Raw genomic sequence first — 21,012 nt, 5'->3', positions numbered from 1 at the left:
GGGCTGCAATACAAAAGAATGTAGGTGAAACATCCCCAGGCGTCAGCAGTGCAACAGTGAAAGTCATAGCTGCATCTCTCTATGACTGGATTCAGCTCAACCGGCCCACCAACTTTTACGAAAATATTTTTTCAATAATGCTGCTGTTGCGGTTAGATGCAAATGCATTTGTATCATAATGAACTCTAAGTGAATAGTTATTGAATGTCACAGCACTTCATTACAATAGTGATGTCATTAATTTATTATTTAACTGCTGATGACCTACCTGCCATATTGAAGTGGGTGAGAATTTAACAGACAATGCTTATTTCTTACCATTTTAACCTTGGTGCTAAAGTACTCAGTGTAACCAAAGAATTTAGGGGTTAATGTTTTCACTTTTGTTAATGTTTTTTTTCTAAATAAAAACTGTTTAATTTAAGTTGTTGCTGATGTTATTTATAAGCCTGAGGGGGACCCACAATATGCAGACAACACATGTACACATGTCTTTGTTCTTATTTTACATTTAGGGTCACCAACAGCAGTCACATTTTGCTGTCGTATTTGCATTGGAGTCTATGGGAGCACCCTGAAGGAAGTGAGATAAAGAGTCCAAACCAATTCAGCTAACATTCTGGGGGCCGTTTTCAAAACCCTAACCCTAACCCAGGGGTGTCAAACTTAGGCCTGCAATTATATTTGGCCCGCGAGATAATGTCAAATGTCTGCTAGAGCTGGCCCGCTGGTATATAGCGCATGCACCACTAATACTACACATCCCAGAATGCTCTGCGAGTGCGTTCTCTGTGACATCACGAGCCAACTCGATTTGCTGAACCTGCTGCTTAAGGGGCGGGGCCGTGTTGCCACAGACATGTACGCTGAGGTGACGGCTTTTCAGACGAAGTTGTGCCTGTGGGAGGGTAGGACGCTGCAAGGAAGCGCGGGCCATTTTCCGTGCCGCCAAACCATGAAAGAGCAGATCTCTACCTCCGTGTTGCGAAGTGCACAGTTTGCTGAAAAACTCGTAAAAAATAAAAAATACGTACTCAGCGCCGAGTTTACGCGGCGATTTGCCGACTCTGAAGCCCAGAAATGTAGGTTTGGAGTGCTTAGTAATCAGTTTGCATTTGACCTGGAAGGCGCATCAACCAACCTCCAAATGGAGCTGATTGAACTCCAGTGTAGTGACAAGCTCAAGTCTAAGTATGACTCTCTTTCCTCGTTTCATCCCCGATACAATTCCCCAACAACACCGTCCCCAAGCTGCTCAAATGCTCTCTATGTTCGGCAGCACATATCTATGTGCGTCAGAGTAAATCAGAGTTTTCTTTCTGCGCTTTTGTCTTGCCTGACTTAGAATAGTTGAATTGTTGGATTTTAATTGGGGGAAATTATTATTTTTGGGTTGTTCTGTGAAAAAAAGGTTTCCATTGAAAATGAACTATTTTCTTTTACTTATTTAGATGAAAATAAGAAACGAATGCCACTCTTATTTGAAAATCTATTTCTCATGTGTTTATAATATTAAGCTGTGCTTGTTTCAGACTTAATGTTTAAGCTAAACTTAAGTATGTTTCCATATGAATTAGTTAATCTAAGATTTAAGATACTTTATTCTAGTCATTGTGCATGCAATTCTCGGCAATCACACACAATTGATATTTGTCTTGCACCCCCTACATATCACACACACAAATGCATGCACTAAAGAGAGGGTGCAGGGCAGCCATTCTACAGTGCCCATGGAGCAGTTGGGGGTTCGTTGCCTTTGGCACCTCGGCAGTGCACTGGAGGCAAAACTGGCAACTCACCAGCTACCAGTCCACTTACTTGGTCCATACGGGACTTGAACCGGTGACCCTCCGGTTCCCAAGCTGAGTCCCTATGGACTGAGCTACTGCCGCTCCAACATTATATATCCGGAGAGAAGGGAAAACATACACAATTGTAGTCCTATTTTCCAGAGATATGGAGTCTGGCCCGCGACTGAGTCCCAGTTTTTTATGTTGGCCCACTGAGTATTTGAGTTTGACACCCCTGCCCTAACCCATTTGATTGAATTTTGGGTGTTTTATTGAATTTTATAACTTCTTTGCTCCTGGGGTCAAAATGGGCCCAAAGCACAAAGTGGTGTAATGGGGCAAAAAGTCACACCAGACTGCTTTCAAACACATCTTTTATCTTGGATGTTTGATGTGTGTGGTCAAGCAATGGTTATTTAATAATGGGACAACAACAGAAGGTATGGACAGCATGCGATGCCAGGTCCATTGAACATGCATTTTTTGGGTGCGGCAGAAGCCTAAATCCCCGCCTTACTTTACCTACTTTTATGTAAACAAGCGCTATTGGCCCTAAATTCTAAAATTGAGGGAACTTTTTGTGGTAATGGGTTGGACTGAAGTTAGACTAAAGGTGTAACACAAAATTAATTGAAAATGTATACTTTATGCTTCAAATAACAGTCAAACCATTTTGGGGTCAATTTGACCCCAGAGGACAATAGGTGTTAGTATTTGCTGCCATTCAAAAAATTCAAAAACAGCACCCTCACTAAACTTTGACATATTCCACTCTGGTTCATGTCAAATAGTCAGGATTATATCAAATATTTCCCCAAAAAATGTATCTCATTTCTTTAAACTCCAAAATAGGGTATATTTTATGTAAACAAGGCCTTTTGGCCCTAAATTCCAAAATAGATGGAAACATTTGTGGTGATGCGTTGGACTGGAGTCAGACTAAAGGTGAGACAGAAAAATAATTGAAAATTTACACTATATGGTTTAGAGAACAATCAAACAATTTGGGGTTAATTTGACCCCAGAGGACACTAGGTGTATGTAAGACGGGAGGACATTACGAGGGTTATACATATCTCACACTAAAAGTTAGACATTATGATCTTCCGGACCTTTGATTCAAGAAATTTTCTCTACCTGGATCTCTTTACATTTTAGTTCAATCCCCCTGATTTAGGGATTCGATATGAAACCTCTACAAAGCCATCATGTGAAAAACTCTCACCCACTCTCATTCTCCATCTTTGCACTGGGAGGAGCAAACAGTCAAAGATGCTTCTACATTGTTCTTTAGTTAATGTGTTGATCTACAAAAAAGTAGCACAACTGGAGCATTCATCATTTAACCTGGAGTTTTACTGAAATCATATTGTTAAAAATCATAAACGCCCAAAGCACATAAACCTTCAGATTAAAGGCACTCATTATATCATAGCATTAATAGGTACCATGTGTTTACAACAAGATTTGGCCTTATTGACATTTAAAAGACATTTCAAACAAATCACATTCAAATCCCTTAACATGACTGCATTCAGTGCACTTCTAGAACATTCTTAAGTAGAGATGAGTCACACTCAATTATGATAACAGATACAGAGTCAGGTACAACATTTAGGACTAGAAACTCCAGATGGTCCCTGAGGGTCGGACGGCTGAGATTGTTGTGTCTTCATTATTTATCTGAACCTTACATCATGTCCAGCTGCAAAGAAAAAAAGAGACATAGAATTAAGATGGAAGCTGTTCTATCAAATGTGCAGATGAAGATGGCTGTTCCACACTCACCAAGTCATCCACATCTCCTGTATCTTCCACTGCAGGTGCAGCCGCCTCCTCTTTCTTATCCTCTGTAAGCATAAACTGAGAGGAAAACAGGCTTACAGTCACAACCAACACAAAGGACACATTCAACTACAAACACACACCAAGATACTTATTTTCACATCAGCTCAAAATCATTTACACAAGAGGAATCTCCACAAACTCACCTGCTTGGCTTCTTCTTTGGAAACGGTGCTTCCTTCAATCTCGTCTTTGCTGAGGAGAGTCAGGGCGTCTGTGGAACAGCAGGAAATAAGCCCACAGTGATTCAGAGCATGGAGGGGAGGAAACCTGCTGCCCCGGTGTAGAAACCCATCATACCTTGAACAAGCAGGTCCCAGAAGATCTCCAGCCCTCTGGTTGGGATGCTCCTTTTGAGGGACTGGAGGTAATTGTTGTACAGGTCTGCATTCGCCAGCTGGATTGGGAAAGAGACGGAACATTCAGGATCCATTTAAGGAGTTAGGGTTGATAATTGGACATTTTGGGACGTAGTGAGAGTTCATTTACCTTAATGGACTGCTCTCTCAACACCTGGATACATGTGATGCTTTTCATGTAGTAGTGTGTGTTCTTGTTGCTAAGAAACTGTTCGATCCTGCCAATCAGCTGCTGACAGACTGGAACACACACATCAGAGCACAAACACTGTTATTAAGCGGATACGAGTGGCCACGGTTCAGATTACAGCCACACACAGTGGAGTCTGGACCTCACCTTCTCCAAACGGAAGACTCCTCCGTTTGATCAGAGTGCAGAAGTCTTGTGCCGGGTCCACGCTGCCCACCTGGTTAAAGTAATGAAGGGCATTTATTGAACTTTTGCCTGTTAGAAAAATCCATGAGATGTTGTATTCAGATATAAAATGTCTCTCTCTCTCCATCACCCTCCGTCTCTCACCGAGGTAACAGAGCCTTCACCAATGTTGCCCAATTCCTCATCCACCTTTGCCTTTTTGGCATCCGGCTCTTCAGACCTGCGTACGTCAAAGTGCTCAGTCAGAGTGGCAACACAAGAAAAGAGATACAACACGACCTGGCTGGACTTACACATTACATCATACCAATACATTCATATCAATACTGACCCTTCACCAAAGATCTGAGCGCTGGTCTTCAGCTGCTTTTTCTTCTCCACTTGTGTGAGAGGAAACATCTTCTTCATCTCCTCTAGAGGGGCTTGACACCGAGCGCTGACAGCCAGGGGGCGATCAAGAGCGGCTTTCAGCCACGGCTCAATTGGGGGGAGAGGAGTGCCGGGGTTCACTCCCCTATGATGCAAGCACTGAAGGACGGGTGGGGAAAGGAAGTGAGCCTTGTTATGTAATCAAACATGTGAAAACGTCTAATATTCAGATTTAACTGAGCTGCTTACTTCCAAAACAAAGAATGTTACAAGAATAAGCGCCACTCAATCCAAACTGGCCTGCAGTACCTGGAAGTGCCTCTGGAAGGCCGGGTTAGGAATGTGGTGAGCCTTGAACAAGTCGTTCTGCTCTCCGTCCTCATCCTCCTCAACCAACATCATGGAGTCGATGAGAGAGTCGACCGCAGACAGCTGAGTTTCTAGATAAGTCACACACAAACACACATGAAGGTCCACAGAGTGTGAGGAGGAGGAAGGCTCCAATACACAACAACAAAGCCTTTGGGGAAGTGGGTTTGTGGTACCTGAGGGAGTGAACTTCTTGTTGTTTTCAATAGAGGGGAATGTAAAGTGCCTCAGGTCCTCCATGAAGGGCAGCTGGACGTACATTAGACACTAAGAGGATCAAAGGGGGCAAAATATAGCGATGTGTTAACTTATTAATAACATTTTTCTCATACACTGGCATAGTTTTTGTATAGAAGCATCATTTTGTACGGACTGAGGAGGAGAGAGACACCCTGAGGTCATATCAGAAGTAATGGTGTAACATCAGAGTCACATATGCAACCTTTTCTGAGAAGAAAACTCTATATTCCTGCTGTCATTAGCAGAACGACCTCATTATTGATACAAGTCCTTACCTCACTGTGCTCCTTGATACACGGGAAAGCTGCTCCTACTTGAGGGTTGCAGCGTCGGTCATAAGCGTAACGCACGATGGCCGCCATGTTGAGCTCCGACAGCGCCCGGATCAGAGCCGACAGCGCCACTCCAGCATGCTGCTCACACACACACACACACACACACACACACACACACACACACACACACACACACACACACACACACACACACACACACACACACACACACACACACACACACACACACACACACACACACACACACACACACACACACACACACACAGTACATACAAGGAAAGGGAACAGGATGGAGTCACAGTCAGGATGGAGTCACAGTCACCAGCTGGGAAGTGTTGGTTGGCTTCATTCTCACCTCATCGTCCTTAGCAGCAAACATCTTGATAACCTGGTTTCCCATGAACTGATGCCGCTTTATCTGCACACAGAAGATTCGTGTTTTTTTGCATTATTCTGTATTCTTCTTACTTTTAGACGCCATGTGGGATTACTTAGTTTAATACCGTGTCCTGTTTGGCAAAACCTAAAACGGCAAAGCACTTTCCATCGTGCTTGTACTTCATCTGCTCCTGGTCGACTTTAGAGAAGGGAACGATGTCGCTCCCATAACGGAAACCTGTGAGGAGGAAAGAGGTGATGACTCAGAGTCCCAACACGACCAAAGCGCCAAAGGATTGGGTTTGCGTCAGTGTCACCTTGAATGGTGTCCTCAACCTGCACCTCTGTCTCGTTATCATCGTCCAGGCAGTAGACGGTTTCTCTCTTCAGGTCTTCTTTCTGGCTTGTTTGAGCATCGACTTGTTGCCACATCTTTCTCAGCTTCTCATCCACAACCTGGAAGACACAATAGACACATAAATAAATACATCATAAATGTTACAAATGTCACCAATCTCCATTCATATGGTGGAGAAACTGAACCCAGGGGAAACTAAAGCATGAAGAAGACACGTCTGAGGAATCAGCATTACTGATAAAATGCTGTTAAACTCTTTTGGTTTTTTTTATTCAATATCCTTCACAATAAACTCACTGCTTTTTTTCCAACGATACGGATGATCAGAGATCCACCGATGGTCAGCTGACAGGGCCAGGCAGCGGGCCGCCTCTCCACACGCTTAAACATGCACAGCTGCTCAATCGCATCGCTACGAGGATCACATGCATAACAAGGTCATATGACATCATCCCTTATCTGCATACAGATACGTTTCATTTATTAACCACAACAGAACACGAGGAAAGAAGTGAAAAACATCTGCAGGCCTCCTACCTGAAGGTGTAAACTTCCTCTCCCCCCTCCAGACTTCGCAAGATGTGTTTGACCATCTTCAGACTCTCCTTCTGCTCTCTGGACAGACCTTTGCCCGCCCCAGGCTGATCGCTGTCTCTCCCGTCTCCACCTCCTCCACCTGCCTTGTCACCCTCCAGAGGGAAAGGCAAACTGGGAAATGCAGAAGTTTAGAGAGAGAAGTCAGAATCAGTCAGACAAGCAGAACATAAGGAAGGAATAATGTGGCCAAGTGGGAGGAAATGGCATCTATCAATCAATAAGTGAGATAGGTCTACAAACACCAAGACATCTCCAGAATGAAACATACAAGAACTGCAGGGTGATGTCGGCTTGTTTCAGGTTCTCAATAATAATGTCCAGGTGGTCTGGGCTGGCCCGAGTGCAGAGGTCAGTCAGGACGGAGATGTTGCGCCGCTCATACTTCTTCCCCCTGGAAACACAAAACACAAACAGAATGCCGCACAAACCAAGAAGAACTGATGAGAGTTCTTTTGCGTTTGGAGAAAAAGGATTAACTTCTTACTTTGTTTCTTTCTCAAGGACATCCATGCAGACGACAAGAGCATCCAGCCCTGTGGGGAGCAGTTAAGGAGCTGACAGGAATATTATCAGTCACTAAAGTTTCTACTGCAAAGTAGGAGGAGGAGGAGGAGGAGGGAGTCTATCAGATGTTCTTGTTATTTTTCTGTCAGAACTGATAAAGTAATAAGATACAATCGGCTTGCTGACTCTCTGGATGGATCTGATTCTCGATCTCCTCCAGAAGATCAAAGTCGGGGATCGTGAGGTGGCGATGCACAGTGATGTTCTGGTAATCGCCGTCCTCATTCAGCGGGTTGTCCGTGGCGTCTGTGCCGAACAGAACTAAAGCCAACTCATCTTTGGTCTCAGCAAACACCTGTGAGTAGAGAAAAGACAAAGTCCAGCAGTGGTTCGTTTCTCTGCGAGGCACTAAAGGGAGTGAGGAGAACAGGTGGCTTACCTGGCGCTGGACAAACTTCTGGGTGACTTTCTTGGCCAGATCAAATGTGGACTCTTCACCCGGAGCAGAGTTGGACATGGAGAAGCCCACATCCATGCACAGCACCAGCGCAGACTGCAGGGAACAAACACACAGTTTTCCTTAGTGATTGCGTTCATTTCATAGTATTTCGTTTTAAAGCAACAATAACAAACTGTGTCGTTAGCGCCGTAGCTTCGGATCAATGAGGGGCGGAGCAGGTGGCAACATGTCTGCAGTTCACCGAACAAAGCCTTCATATATAAACAATATCCATATATAATCAAGTATTCACGTCTGACGCTACCACGAACACAACTACACATACTAATGCTCATTGTGACTCTGGTATGTTTGATCAAACTTACTTTCGCCATCTTTGTTTCCCTCCTTTAAAATCAGAGTGTCTCTCTATTATGAGTCCGGAGCGGAAGCGACAAACCGTCAAAGGTTCCGACTCCACAAACGTGATAATTGTTCCGGTTTCTTTGTAAACTCGGCGGATATTCCTCAAATTACGACGGCCCGTAGCTGCTCCTACAGCACCCAACATGTACACACCAACCCGGCATGATGTTTTTATGACGCCGAGTCACTCAGGGCTGCAATACAAAATAATGTAGGTCAAATGTCCCCAGAGGCGTCGGCAGTGTAACAGTGAAAGTCATGGCTGCATCTCTCACTCTGACTGGATTGAGATCGACCGGCCCACCAAATTTCACAAAAATAATTTCTTTTGAATAATCCTGCTGTTGCGGTTAGATGCAAACTGCATTTCCTTGTCATTGTACTACGTATCATTTGCAGTTTCAGTTATTCTGTGTGTATATGGAAATTGCAGTAATCTCAATGAATCCAACACACATTAACCCCCACATGTAGGATAACGCTGATTTATCTAATATAAGGGACTATATCGTGGATTTTACGCTTTACAAATATGATAGAAGCAGACAGAAGTAATGTTGGAAAACGTTTATTTCATTGGTGTATTTCCAGGTTTTGCAGCCATCGGATACTACACACTGTGAAACACACGGAACATCTCATACAGACTCCACAAGCACCAATACACATCTTTACATAAGCAGCTGTAATCCATCAAATATTTAAACCCATCTGGTTACGTAAACAAACCCACATCTGTTTTTCCGGTCAGCCATGTATTTCTGTCTTATCAATAGTGGTTTCCATAATACATCTAATAAAAAGTGCCAAAGTAAAAATAGAAAAAAATAAAAAACACAAAACAACAATGTTAGATATCTAAAATAAATAAATGTAATATTAAAATAGGAGGGTGAGGTTACTTGAGTGAGCATCAAAACTAAAGAAAGAGCTGCTTTAGTAGGAACTTCAATGAGTAAAAGAACAGCAGTAGATAAATTCAATTCATAAATAAATCTGGTCAGTTATCCTCTGAATCAAATATAATTGTAAACGTGACTATGGAACCATGTTGTTGTGGACAGAAGTTGCATTTCTGATGGCAGTACACAGCATTGTGATTATACACAGTTTTTCGCACACATACAATATTTACACAATAAGTGAAATTCATTTAAAACGTGCATCAGTGTCCAGTGTACAAAGCCACAGGAAGAACGCGAGGGTTCAGTAGAAGTGATGACGGCTATGGAATGATCACATTTAGTGACCAGGATCTTAAAGAAAGACCACTAAAGGTACAAAATAACAGAATATTAGATACGTGGGAGGAATCAGTCGATGTTTGTGAAGTAGTAAATAACAATAAAACAGTTAAACGACTTTCAAATACTTTCATGTGATGGACACTTGAGTCTCCGTTGAATAATCACATATCAACTTAGGATCCATTTCTGCCTCAGACCTCCTAAGTGTCCCTCTGCCTCACACTGACGACGTCTGGGCGAGTTCACTGGGAGCTTTGCTCTGCAGAGTGCCTGAAATAGTGTCAGAGTCCAGCAGCTCCACTATGCTATAGGGGGAACAGTCCTCCAGTCCCAGCTTCCCACAGGCCCAGCCGCAGAAGCCTTTCTCCAGGTCCCGCACCACCTGCCACCACTCACCGAAGGCCCAGGACACCTGCACCACAGCCGAGTACAAGGCCAGCGACACAGCCATGGGCATGATCAGCATGGGGTAGAAGATGATGAGGAAGGGGCAGATTGTAATCTTGTGCCAAAACGTCCGCTCCTCATTGTAAACCAAGAAGACGTTATACCAGGTGAGCGTGCCATAGTAGAAGGAGGTGATGAAGGAGAGGAGGAATACCACGGGGACGCAGGAGAGGCTCCACAGGACCACGTGAGGTCCCTGACACGCGCCAAAGCCGCAGTTGCACCTGGAACCTTCGCCCGCCTCGCATTCCGCATCAAGGCGTTCCTTGGACTTGGCCAGGTCTCTGATTTCCTTTTCAGTCAAGGTGACGTGAATGTCCACCATCTGACCCTTCTTCTTGCCGCGGGTGATGGTGCCTGTCAGAGTCACATAGCGGCTGTCTGGAGGAAGGTTCCAGCCCCCTCCTGGTAAGAGAACACACGGAAAACTACATCAGAACATTTAAAAACATTGTGACTGAGGTTTGGTTTGACTTTTTTGCCGTATAAAAGTACGCAATCTGACACACACTCCATCCAGCCACCTCACCTTCCCCTGTTGGTGTGCAGAGGAATTTGGCTCCCTCTTCTGTGTTCCTCACTGCACCCTCCTCACCACTGCGCTCCTCTTCAGGTGCCCCGTCCATCTCAGAGCGATAAACAATAATGGACTCTGGACGTGGGTCTCTCTTCTTCCTCCTCTTCCTCCTTAAAGCGGGTCCCACCTCCCCTTCCTCCACATGGTTCCCTGATATGTCCGATTGTAAGGAGATGAGCTGAGGGCTGCCCTCGCCCTCGGTGTGTGGCTCCTCCTCTGGGGCCATGCTCTCACTGTTCTCTGACTCCTGGGTTTAAATCTGTGGCTTATATGTGGAGACTAATGAGGAATTCTGGAGGAGCACACACTACATCCTCCCATTGTTTTTCAATCTAAGGAAGAGCTCTGCCTGCATACAATGGGATAGAGAGAGAGAGAGTGAGAGAGAGAATATCAGGGTTGTGATCAAAGTACTTTCCAGGGCCACAAATATGGAACTAACACCACCATCGAGTTGAGATCCCGCTGACTGAGTAAAACACAAACATTTTTTAATGTATTGTCAACAGACAAGGAGCTCCATCCAGAACCGCTCTGCCACTGTTGAATTATTGATTTCCATTAATGTCTGCTAAACTAATAAAGACAGAGTTGTTGCTATGGGGACTTGAGTGTAAACTGAACAGGACGATTTGACAGTTTTAGGATAAATTAAGCTATTTTCAACAACAACTTCTTATTTACAATTAGAATGTTAGACTTAAGATCAATTTCTGATTAAAACTTGAGTTTAATTCTTCAGTCTTCCGGCCGTGCCTTCCACCAGTGGTCCTTCAAAGTCCCACTGGTGGTTCACCTAACACATTTTGAGAACCCCCGCACTGTTTAGTCATCATGGCCTAGATTTTCCACCCCAGCCTGCTTGTGTGTGTGTGTGTGTGTGTGTGTGTGTGTGTGCGCGATCTGTGACTAATTTAATGTATAAATTAAAAATTAAATCAAAATCAATCTCAACATGAATGAATCGGTACAGAACCACATTTACAGTAAATATGTGTTACTGACAAACAAAGCAACATCTATGTGGTGTCCGTATGTTTCCTCGCTATCGGTTGAATACGGAGCTCGGCACATGGAGCCTCTTCATATTAAACACATACGGTTACTTAAATTCAGCTACATGTTTGATGTGGATCAGAGCGGTTTTCCAAAGGATTCCATCATGGAATAAAGGAATGAAGTCGACAGTGGAAGCTTGTCTCCATTCAGCTGATCTCCTCCCATTTAAATCCCACCCATGTCCGCTCTTTTGTCTGCAGAAAGCCGGGCAGGGAACGCAAAACGCCATGTAAATCAAACTGCCAATGCAAATCAATCTTACCTTGAATATTCTGGAGGAGCCGCCGGTGGGAACTCTGATCCGTGTGGGTGAAAATGTCTGAATTGAGCAGAGCTTCACACTCCACAGCGATGTTGATCCACGTACAGCTGCGCGCCGTAAACTGCGTCCAGAATAGCACTAAGCCCCGCCCCTCCAACTTCTGTCACACCGACACACCAAACCAACCCATCATGACAGGAGAGATTTAAATCCTCTCACTTGTATTAAAACATGATGTATTAACGAGAAAGTTTATTTACCGACATCTAGTTTACTATTATTTATAATAGCCAACAACAGTCTGCAGCTTTCAGTCGTTTTGTAGATTATTATTGTTGTTTACTGCACTTCAGTGGTTCTCAAACTGTGGTACACGGCGGCACTTGAAGCAGGTAACACTTAAAATGCATGAAGGCAAAAAAAACAAAGTTCAAAGATATGGAAAGGTTTTGAGACCAATTATTCAGAAATAAAATTAGTTTTAAGTTAGAAATGGTTGTATTTTAATTTAAATGTTAGGAATATGCAGCACAAGCGGCATAATGACTTTAATTAAAATGACACTATGGTGATTTTAAAGAATTTAATTAAATTGAAATCAGTACATCACTGCACAGCTATCTCTCTCACACACATACACACACACACATTAAAATCACAGGGATCGAGTTTCCATTTTAATTACACTTTGGGAAGCGTGAGGAAAAGCAACGGAGACCAAAACCAAAATGGATTTGGTTAGATATACAGTTACAGTTACATTATATGACATCTTTCTAAAGGATATTGTAATCAAACCGATAAAGGCTGAGAAGGAAGTTACACACACTGTTACAAACTGGTTATTGAAATACAGAAAGCGAGACATTGTATAAATCAATGTGCATGAATGAATAACAGTCAGTGATTGTCACAATACAAAAGCCACATGTTTATTTATCTTAAAGCTCCATGATTCGCTCTCTCACAGATGTTACTGAGCTGACACACACACACTCCTTTAGTTCAGGTTTCATTTCATCCCTGGACTGAAACTGAAGAATTAAAGTGCAAACAGATTTATTTTTCTCTGATTATGAACAAAATGATGTCAACACACACACCAAACATAAACACATAGTCTCTTAATATTTGTCATTTTGGATGTAAGCCATTGAAACCACTCTGCATACAATCTGTTTAGATGGTGAGATTCAGTGATAACTCATTCAGTAGTACAGGAAGCTGGCAGGTTGGATTGGTGAAACGTAAGAGAGCAAACCTCCCTCTAGTACCCAGGGTCGATGCTGAGGGATCGGTGAGTCACGTGTTCAATCTCTCCTGGGATGTATTCAGTGAAGCTGGTTTGGTACTTGGCCAACATTTTCAGTAACTGCCGCAGATGGATCCACCACTGAACCTTGGGCATCCTGTGCCTGCAAAACAAGAGGCAGACAAACAGGAAGCTGGAGTTAAGTAGGCGATCATCACCGAACCTTACTGAAGCCACAATACAATGATATCTTCGCTCTGCTTACTCAAAGTCGGTCACAGCCTTGAGTTCAGACACGGGGGTGAAAGAGATGACTTTCCATTTGAGGCCAAGCACGCATGCCGATGTTGGAGTGTTGGCAAAGACGCGGCCTGGAGGGAGAAGGAGGACTCGTCACGTCTGTACTGTGATGTATTTGTGCAGAACATGACGTGGCAGGTACGACCATGGAACTGTACCTTGTTTGAAGGATTCAGTCAACTGTTGCGAAATCCACTGGATGGCTCTCACCCCCAACTTAGTGCCAAAGTTTCTATCAAAGGGTGACGGAGCTCCTCCCTAAAAGAGACAACACAAACTGAGTATCAGCAAGTGGCAACACATGTAGTAACCTCTGTAAACAGCCTGCATATTCCTGGTTTGACTGAGCTTATTCTGACAGGCAGCATCACGTATAATACATACTTTCTGTATGTATTAATCTAATAATCAATCTGAAACTCAGTGAAGATGATTCAGCATGTCTTCATGTTGCAGGTGAAACATCTCTATCAGAAATATGTAAAGTTATAGTCCTTTCTAGAAGCAGTTTGGGCCATGGACCTGGAAGTCCTGTTTATCATCCATGATTTGTTTTTAACCCATCTAAACCTGATGAACTTCATGCGGTGGCTCCAAACCTGCTGAAGGTGTCCCAGTACGTTGACTCTGCAGTCAAAGATTCCCTTCCCCTCTGCGGAATACAACTTATGGATGAAATCTGTTGTGTAGTTCTCGTGGCACTTTTCATTCCTGTGAAGACAAAATCTGATCAGTGATGCCATTGTAACACACATGTTTCTATCTTTTATACAAGTGGAAGAGTCAATGACTGAGGAGGATTTTATGGCTGATTGTATATTTTACCTCAGTACGAGACCTCGCTGGATGTCCTTCTTCATCTTTTCGGTCAGATGTTCCACATTGGTCTGTGAGAAGAGCAGATGATTCAGGAGCGGACTTAAGAAGACACAGGAAGCTGCAGACAGGGACACGGCGGGAAACAGCCCGGCCTTTTTTTTTTTGCTCTCACCTTCAGGTCCTGAATGTTGAAGGGCTCTTCAAAGATGTAGGCTGCGTCTGCACCCACAGCAATACCAGTGCAGGTTGCCAGATAGCCACAGAAACCCCCCATAGTCTCCACCACAAACACGCGTCTCTTGGTTCCTGTGGCAGACTGCTTGATCTTGTCACAACCCTGCGGAGGAAAGTTACAATGAAAGACAGAAGGCGAGAGAACATTGCTGTAAATGAAACCTTGTTTATACTGGATGGGTTCTTCCTGAAGGTTGATAGGGGTTAGTAAGTCTTCACCTCCATGGCAGCATTGATGGCAGTGTCAGTTCCCAGGCTGAAGAAAGTCCCCGGGACGTTGTTGCTGATGGTGGCAGGGATGACACACATTGGGATGCAGAGCTCTTCATAGCGACTCCGGGCCTCATACAGCTGCAGCACTCCTTCATACCCCTTTGAAAGATATATGACGAAGACCTTGTGAGACTAAAGCTCAATCTGTAGGTGCTTTGATGGAGATGTTTTAGTTCTTTATACTCTACCTCAAACCCTCCGACTACGAGCAGAGCTGATATTTGGTACTTGGTGATCGTTTCCACAATTTTCTCCATGCTGCTGCTCGGCAGGGTTCTAAAGGATGACATCATAATCACTTCAGATGACTTCAATCCAAGTGATTGATAGACAGCGAGAAGGTCTGCGTCTCACCGTTTGGTCCCCAATAGAGACCCTCCTTGGCCTGTCCATCCTGCTACACTGTGCCACTGCATCTCCTTCACCTGTGGACAGGAACATTTCAGTCCTGACAGTTTCCTTAAGCGGAACTCATACTCAGAGACGTAGCAGCAGAGAACCTCACCTGTCCATTGGCCAGTCCTTGAAAGCCGTTATGGACAGTGTAGACTTTGTGGCCCTGAGCGATGGAGACTCTCACAGCAGACCTCACCGCTGCATTCATCCCCGCAGCCGGAGCTCCAACATTGAGAATAGCCATGGTGAAATTACTCTGAGGGGACACGAGTGACATGAGTTTGAGTACATGTGTGGGACTTTGAGGAAGTGTTTGAGTGAGTGAGTGAGTGAGTGAGTGAGTGAGTGTGTGTGTGTGTGACAGTGAGAGAGAGACTTACCTGAGTTTGTGCGGACTTCTGGCGGGAGAGAAGCTTGTAAATGTTCCAGTTATTCTCAAAACTCCTGCAACAAACAAATAGTGATTCATATTCACCCACTGACAAGATAAAGAGACAAAAGGTTGTAACCACGGTAATAAAGCCCTGAAGCCAACCAGGACACAGTGAACCCCCCCCCCCCCAAACTCTTGTTAGTCCAAAGCAGGGTTGCTGCACATACATACTTATACTAAAAGTCCCACATTTTGATGATGATGAAGTTTAAATTGTATAATTTGGCTCCAAACAGTAATTAATTAATTCATAGATGGAGATGAAATGTGAGTGTTTAGATCTCCTGTGTGAGTGGCAGCGCTCACCCTCCACGCAGTTTGACAGCATCATCAAACCTCTGCTCATTCATGGCTGTTTGCACCAGCTTAGTCTGCAAAGTCAAAGAGGAAGGAAAGGTCAAACATTGAAAAGAAACAAGAGAGAAAAGTGTAAAAATGACTTTCAAAAGCAGAGAGAGACACTCACCATCTCCACACACTCCATGAGAGGCAGACGGACAGCCTTGTTACCGGACAGGCCGATGACACAGGCTGGAGTATCAGGAGAGGCCGCCATCAGGGCAACCACAGCCTCCACACCCTGAATACAGCTCTGAACACACACACACACGCTGGCTAAATGTGCACACACACTGTAAGAGGACAAGCTTGAAACTAATTAAGTTTCCTAAGAACCGTGGTACAAAATACAGGAAGTTCAAGCTGAGTGCAAAGGGAAATGTGGAATCCATTACTGCTACATCATTGACTCTTAGCTAAGGCAGGAGACAACTCTGACCACCAGATGGCAGTGCAGTCAGGGAGCTCATCTGATGGTGTTTCAGAATCGCTGACATTAAGACGCAGATTAATATGTACAATCATTTATACTAAGACATATAAAAAGAAATCACAGTAATATTGTGGGGTAGGGTTGATGTTCTAAGCCTCCAGATGTCCCAGCATGCAGCTCACCAGTATTCTGTCGAAGGCTGAAGGAGTTCCTCCTCGCTGAACGTGTCCGAGCACAGTCACTCTGGTGTCGTAGCCCAGCCTCTCCTTCACCAGCTTCAGACACACATGGAGACACACACCGTAACACATGAAGGACATTCCTGCTTGTATTGGTGATACACAGCTGCCATATGAAGGCAGACACCAATCATCAATCACTTAATAAATGAATAAAGACTTGAATCTAACTTCTTTTATGTAATTGGAGGAGATTGGCTGGCCCTTTCGGTCGATTGCTCCTTCTGCAACAATGACAATGTTGAGTCTGGACCCTGTGCTGCGGCTCTGGAGGTGAACAAGATCAGAAACACAGTGTTCATGACAACTAGTATCTTTATAAGTACAATTAATACTTGAACATAGACACTTAAAGGTTCTCTGTTCCTGAAACATCACAGAGAAGCTATATATTGAAGTTTTTGGTCATTTCAGCTAAAGGTAAGGAGTTAAAGATAAAATCTGCCACTATTGTAAACACGAACTGTAAACAGATGTTCCTGTGTTGTGACAACAAACCAATACCCCGCAGGTAAACAAGCGTGTGTCATACATGCTGGTCTGTGCATCTTACCCCCTCTAGACGGGCACACATGCGGTCCTCCCAGCCCTCCTGAGGAGGAGCCTCTGGGATGAAGAGCCAGTCAGCGCCAGAGGCCAGAGCTGACACCAAGGCAAGATACCTGAAGCACATGAGACCTGTGTTAAGTCATTACACCACATGGCAGCTAGATCTAAGGGTGATATGGATTCTTACTTACCCACAGTGGCGGCCCATCACTTCTAAAACAAAAGTACGCTGGTGGCTGTTTGAGGTGAACAATGGAAACAAGTAAACACAGCGATCAGGTATCATGTCAGAACACAGACAGCGTTCTATGATCCGTCTGTAAGCAGCATGTTAAAGGCAAAAGAGACAAGTCTACACAGGAACACAGGCTTCACACCATATTGGCATCAGTACAGAAGCTTTACAATGGAACTTGGCTTGTTGGTGCATGCAGTTCGATGACAGCATGCAGGTCAAAGACAGCGTTAGATAAGTTTGATATCAGTCCTTATTTACCAGCATCACCTGTGCGTCATCTATAAATCTGTTTATATTGCTGTTGTCAGTGTCCTCATTAAAGCTGCGGTTGCTTTATTGCTCTCACTGTGTAACATCAAACAGCGTCTGACCTTTGTGCCGTTGTCATGATTGAATCAATTATCTCCATGATGCGGTGCAGAGCAGAGTCTGCTCCGATGGTCATATCAGTGCCACAGAAGTCGTTGTCGATGGAGCCCACGAGCCCCACGATGTTCAGGTGGCTGTGCTCCTTGGCCAAAGTGTCTGTGATCCTTCCTGAGAAGGGGAAACAGGCACTCACACACATAAGATGCTGGTGACGTTACGAGCCGTGGAAACAAACACACGCTTCAGGCTTGGTGACGAATCATAAGAGCACCTCACCTTTCTGTTCCAGCTCAGCTAACAAGTCGCTCCACTCGCTGCGGAAGATGTTGGCTCCGGTGAGGCTGCCGTCTCCGCCGCACACACACAGGTTGGTGATGCCTCTCTGCACCAGGTTGAAGGCGGCTGCGATCCTGCCTTCACGGCTCATGAAGGCTTTGCACCGAGCGCTTCCTATCAGAGTGCCACCCTGTAACCCAGAGGTCAAAACACACAGGTCACAGGTCAAGCTGAGACAGACAGGAATGAGAGGAATATCCAAATCAGACACGCATTCCTTATCAAATACCTGAAATGCAGGATTCCAGAGGACAAAGGACAGAGTGATGGGAAAAGTGAACACAAAAGCATCCATGACAACAGTGATGGGCGTCCTGAAGTGAAGTTATTAGTGTAGCTACAGCACAACAAACCTCTAAACACATTTTGATTGCCAATGTGATGAGCCACACACACTTGTGATGTATGATCAAGTTCCCAAACACCAACAAGTGTAAACGTGCCACTCAAGCAATGATCAAAATGGATTAAGAACTAGAAAACTAAGCAAGCACAGGCCTTCGCTTAAATGTAGTTTACAAAGGGCATCTTCCGCTTTGCTTAACATATTCACCTCACACACAAATCCAAGTCAACTAATTCCTTTGGCAGTGCAACACACCCAGATCATGAAGTCACATTTCCTTCAGCTGCTACGGCACATGCAGTACGGTCCCTTACCGGGTAATAACCAGTATGAGACAGGCGGGGAGAGGACAGGTGAGAGGAGACGGAGGAAATAAGAAAATCCCTATCAAAACCATAAAAAAAGAGAGAAAGAAAGAGAGAGAAAGGGAGAAAGGGCACTGTAACACATCTGATCCTCGGGTATAGTGAAGGTAAAGCTGCTGTACTCTCATCACTGCTGTCTACAGTGACATTAACATGCAGTCCTTTAACCTACCTGCTGGATGATGTTGGTCACGCTGTGCCAGTGAGCCAGTTTGATGTTGTCTCCTCCATCCACCAGGCCCTGGTAACCCTGAATTCAAAGAACGGGAAGGATCCTGAGTCACAACAGTGGCAACTTATACAAAAGAAATCAACAACAGTCAACAGTCCAGCTTGTGTACCTCAGCGATGAGATAGACCTTGGCCCCCACGTAAATGCCCATCCTGGTCACAGCTCGGACCGCAGCATTCATCCCTGAATCAAGAACAGAACAATGTAATGCGTCTTCACAACCGCTCTCCTTCATCATCATCTGTGTGTTTACATTCACACTAGGCTCTGATATTTAGCAAATTTGTTCTTTGTCGTGTATGTTGTAGGTTGGACATCCAAAAAGGGTCCAGAAGGGTCAATAAACCTGTTAAATTTAATCACTGAGTCAGAATTGGCGGACTTCTCGGCATTGACTGTGGTACTGTGGACCTTATCTTAATAATAGGTCATTAGCTTACATTAATAACCAATGGATCTCACTGGTTCTGGTGTTTTGTAGTTTAAAAGAAATGAGTGTGAATAAAAGGTTTGGCGCCCCCTGCAGGACTGAAGGCGCTTGGCTGAGGCTGACGCGCCCTTGACAGCCTGCACGTAGCCCGGAGTGCCAAGTTACAAACACTACAGTGCGACCCCAGGGTGTCTATGCAACATATATAACTCTACGACGTAGTAAATCAGTATTTTACTTGACATTTTATTTTGAACATATATCAGCTAACTTTTCCCCCCCAAAACAAACTGTTATTACCTGCCGATATTAGCTACTGCTGCTAAATTCTGTGACCCACTAACCTAGTTTAGCACCAAGTTAGCAGTTAACTAACTTTACACGCTACCTTACAGTTGATTTGTCACAGTTCTCTGGTCTGTCAGTCACCTTGTGCATCTCCACCGCTGGTCAGAACAGCTATGGCCCGTCCGGCGCCTGTCATCTTCAGTTTCTCCAAATCCATGGCGGACATGTTGGCTTCCTCACCAGACGAACGTAGCGCGAGGGGACAGGGGAGAGTTCAGTGAAACAGCAGCCTCTGCCCGCGTCCAGATGTACTGATTTCTCGGTCCCAATTTCCTCTTTCTCTGCGGTAAACCTGCGATGTCACACGCAACGGTTCGACTCCTCCCTGTCCTAAAGAGACGCAACGACGCGGGGCAGTTTCTTTTAGGACCCTGGAACGTCCGGATGCCAAAGAGCCGCTTGTTACCCATATTACCTGTCTTAATGTTAACTCCGCCAATTCGCTGTACGCCGGTGAGTAAATCGGCAGGAAAGACGACACCAACGGTCAACTTTCAACAAGATTTATTGCGGTATAGATATTTCACAACAAGTATGGCAGACGTGAAATCTATCTATCTATCTATCTATCATGTACTTTCGTGTTTTTTAGTAATACTCACCATAATCATGATAAGAAATTTAATGGCTAGATCTATTCTAAATGTGTTATCTCTGTGAACCAAATCATGAGATCTGGGATGTTGTGATTCATCCTCAGGCACAGGGTGACGAACTCAGACATCAGAGGGGAGCTGGGAGGAAGAACATTTGCTCCTTGGCCCTGAAAAAAGCTCAGGTGGTTCAGGCTTCTGATCAGGAGGCCTCCCGGGGTGCTTAACTGGGCAGGTGGTCCATGCATGTCAAACTGGGATTACATACAACTTCTCAGCAACTATTTCTACATTTATGCAATAAAAACAATTCCCTAAAAAGAAAAGGAGCCAGACCGCATTTTATCGCGTACAGTACGTCAGCATTTATTCCATGCAGCTGTTTGTTCTGATTTTATTCTCCCATACAGCCACTGCACTGTACACTCAATACAGAAAAGTGACAGGATAGGTTGATCGTAATGCCATTGGACAGGAGAGGGGCTTGGAAATGTTGATAATAACAAAGAGATGTCCGATACATGGGATGAGGCAACATGATATCTAC

At 44.4% G+C, this 21,012-nt stretch overlaps 3 protein-coding genes across 3 annotated transcripts; all 3 read right to left on the bottom strand.

Annotated features, from left to right (window-relative positions):
- Positions 1 to 3,124: 3,124 nt before the first annotated feature.
- Positions 3,125 to 8,333, bottom strand: LOC143015873 (X-ray repair cross-complementing protein 5-like). The gene is made up of 21 exons (XM_076169995.1): positions 8,310 to 8,333; positions 7,924 to 8,037; positions 7,656 to 7,839; positions 7,465 to 7,513; positions 7,249 to 7,371; positions 6,921 to 7,091; positions 6,681 to 6,795; positions 6,343 to 6,481; positions 6,151 to 6,263; positions 6,003 to 6,065; positions 5,624 to 5,761; positions 5,285 to 5,375; positions 5,049 to 5,179; positions 4,702 to 4,898; positions 4,515 to 4,590; positions 4,332 to 4,401; positions 4,125 to 4,234; positions 3,936 to 4,032; positions 3,782 to 3,849; positions 3,579 to 3,653; positions 3,125 to 3,495 (listed from the first exon to the last, which is right to left on the bottom strand). The coding sequence occupies exons 1-21, from the start codon at positions 8,316 to 8,318 to the stop codon at positions 3,481 to 3,483; spliced, it is 2,148 nt and encodes a 715-aa protein (XP_076026110.1). The 5' UTR covers positions 8,319 to 8,333; the 3' UTR covers positions 3,125 to 3,480.
- A 588-nt stretch (positions 8,334 to 8,921) lies between these two features.
- On the bottom strand, positions 8,922 to 12,052 carry tmem169b (transmembrane protein 169b). Its single transcript, XM_076169950.1, has 3 exons — positions 11,942 to 12,052; positions 10,573 to 10,969; positions 8,922 to 10,448 (listed from the first exon to the last, which is right to left on the bottom strand). Exons 2-3 carry the CDS (start codon positions 10,844 to 10,846, stop codon positions 9,814 to 9,816), a joined length of 909 nt encoding a protein of 302 aa, XP_076026065.1. The 5' UTR covers positions 10,847 to 10,969; positions 11,942 to 12,052; the 3' UTR covers positions 8,922 to 9,813.
- A 553-nt stretch (positions 12,053 to 12,605) lies between these two features.
- On the bottom strand, positions 12,606 to 20,253 carry pfkla (phosphofructokinase, liver a). Its single transcript, XM_076169992.1, has 22 exons — positions 19,954 to 20,253; positions 19,204 to 19,277; positions 19,035 to 19,112; positions 18,092 to 18,281; positions 17,818 to 17,983; positions 17,400 to 17,444; positions 17,213 to 17,321; positions 16,831 to 16,926; positions 16,603 to 16,695; positions 16,115 to 16,240; positions 15,955 to 16,019; positions 15,596 to 15,659; positions 15,325 to 15,471; positions 15,174 to 15,244; positions 15,008 to 15,095; positions 14,766 to 14,918; positions 14,485 to 14,649; positions 14,319 to 14,380; positions 14,093 to 14,204; positions 13,652 to 13,751; positions 13,459 to 13,564; positions 12,606 to 13,356 (listed from the first exon to the last, which is right to left on the bottom strand). Exons 1-22 carry the CDS (start codon positions 20,036 to 20,038, stop codon positions 13,209 to 13,211), a joined length of 2,343 nt encoding a protein of 780 aa, XP_076026107.1. The 5' UTR covers positions 20,039 to 20,253; the 3' UTR covers positions 12,606 to 13,208.
- Positions 20,254 to 21,012: the final 759 nt, after the last annotated feature.

This window comes from Genypterus blacodes, unplaced genomic scaffold (genome assembly GCF_046128005.1).
Source record: "Genypterus blacodes isolate CSIRO-AG114 ecotype Tasmania unplaced genomic scaffold, CSIRO-AGI_Gbla_v1 ptg000214l_1, whole genome shotgun sequence".
Classification (NCBI taxonomy): domain Eukaryota; kingdom Metazoa; phylum Chordata; class Actinopteri; order Ophidiiformes; family Ophidiidae; genus Genypterus; species Genypterus blacodes.
The sequence above is the reverse complement of the archived record's forward strand: the minus strand, read 5'-3'. Positions and strand labels throughout refer to the sequence as shown.

Excerpts from the sequence above, each read along its gene's own strand:
- LOC143015873 (XM_076169995.1), bottom strand. Across the intron at positions 5,376-5,623 it reads GTATCAAGGAGCACAGTGAG|TGTCTAATGTACGTCCAGCT; the intron begins GTAAGGACTTGT and ends TGATCCTCTTAG. Across the intron at positions 3,850-3,935 it reads CTGGGACCTGCTTGTTCAAG|ACGCCCTGACTCTCCTCAGC; the intron begins GTATGATGGGTT and ends GCTGTTCCACAG.
- tmem169b (XM_076169950.1), bottom strand. The coding sequence starts at position 10,846 with ATGGCCCCAGAGGAGGAGCCACACACCGAGGGCGAGGGCAGCCCTCAG. Across the intron at positions 10,449-10,572 it reads CTGCACACCAACAGGGGAAG|GAGGGGGCTGGAACCTTCCT; the intron begins GTGAGGTGGCTG and ends TTCTCTTACCAG.
- pfkla (XM_076169992.1), bottom strand. The coding sequence starts at position 20,038 with ATGTCCGCCATGGATTTGGAGAAACTGAAGATGACAGGCGCCGGACGG. Across the intron at positions 19,278-19,953 it reads CAGCGGTGGAGATGCACAAG|GGATGAATGCTGCGGTCCGA; the intron begins GTGACTGACAGA and ends TTCTTGATTCAG. Across the intron at positions 15,472-15,595 it reads AGAAGTCCGCACAAACTCAG|AGTAATTTCACCATGGCTAT; the intron begins GTAAGTCTCTCT and ends GTGTCCCCTCAG.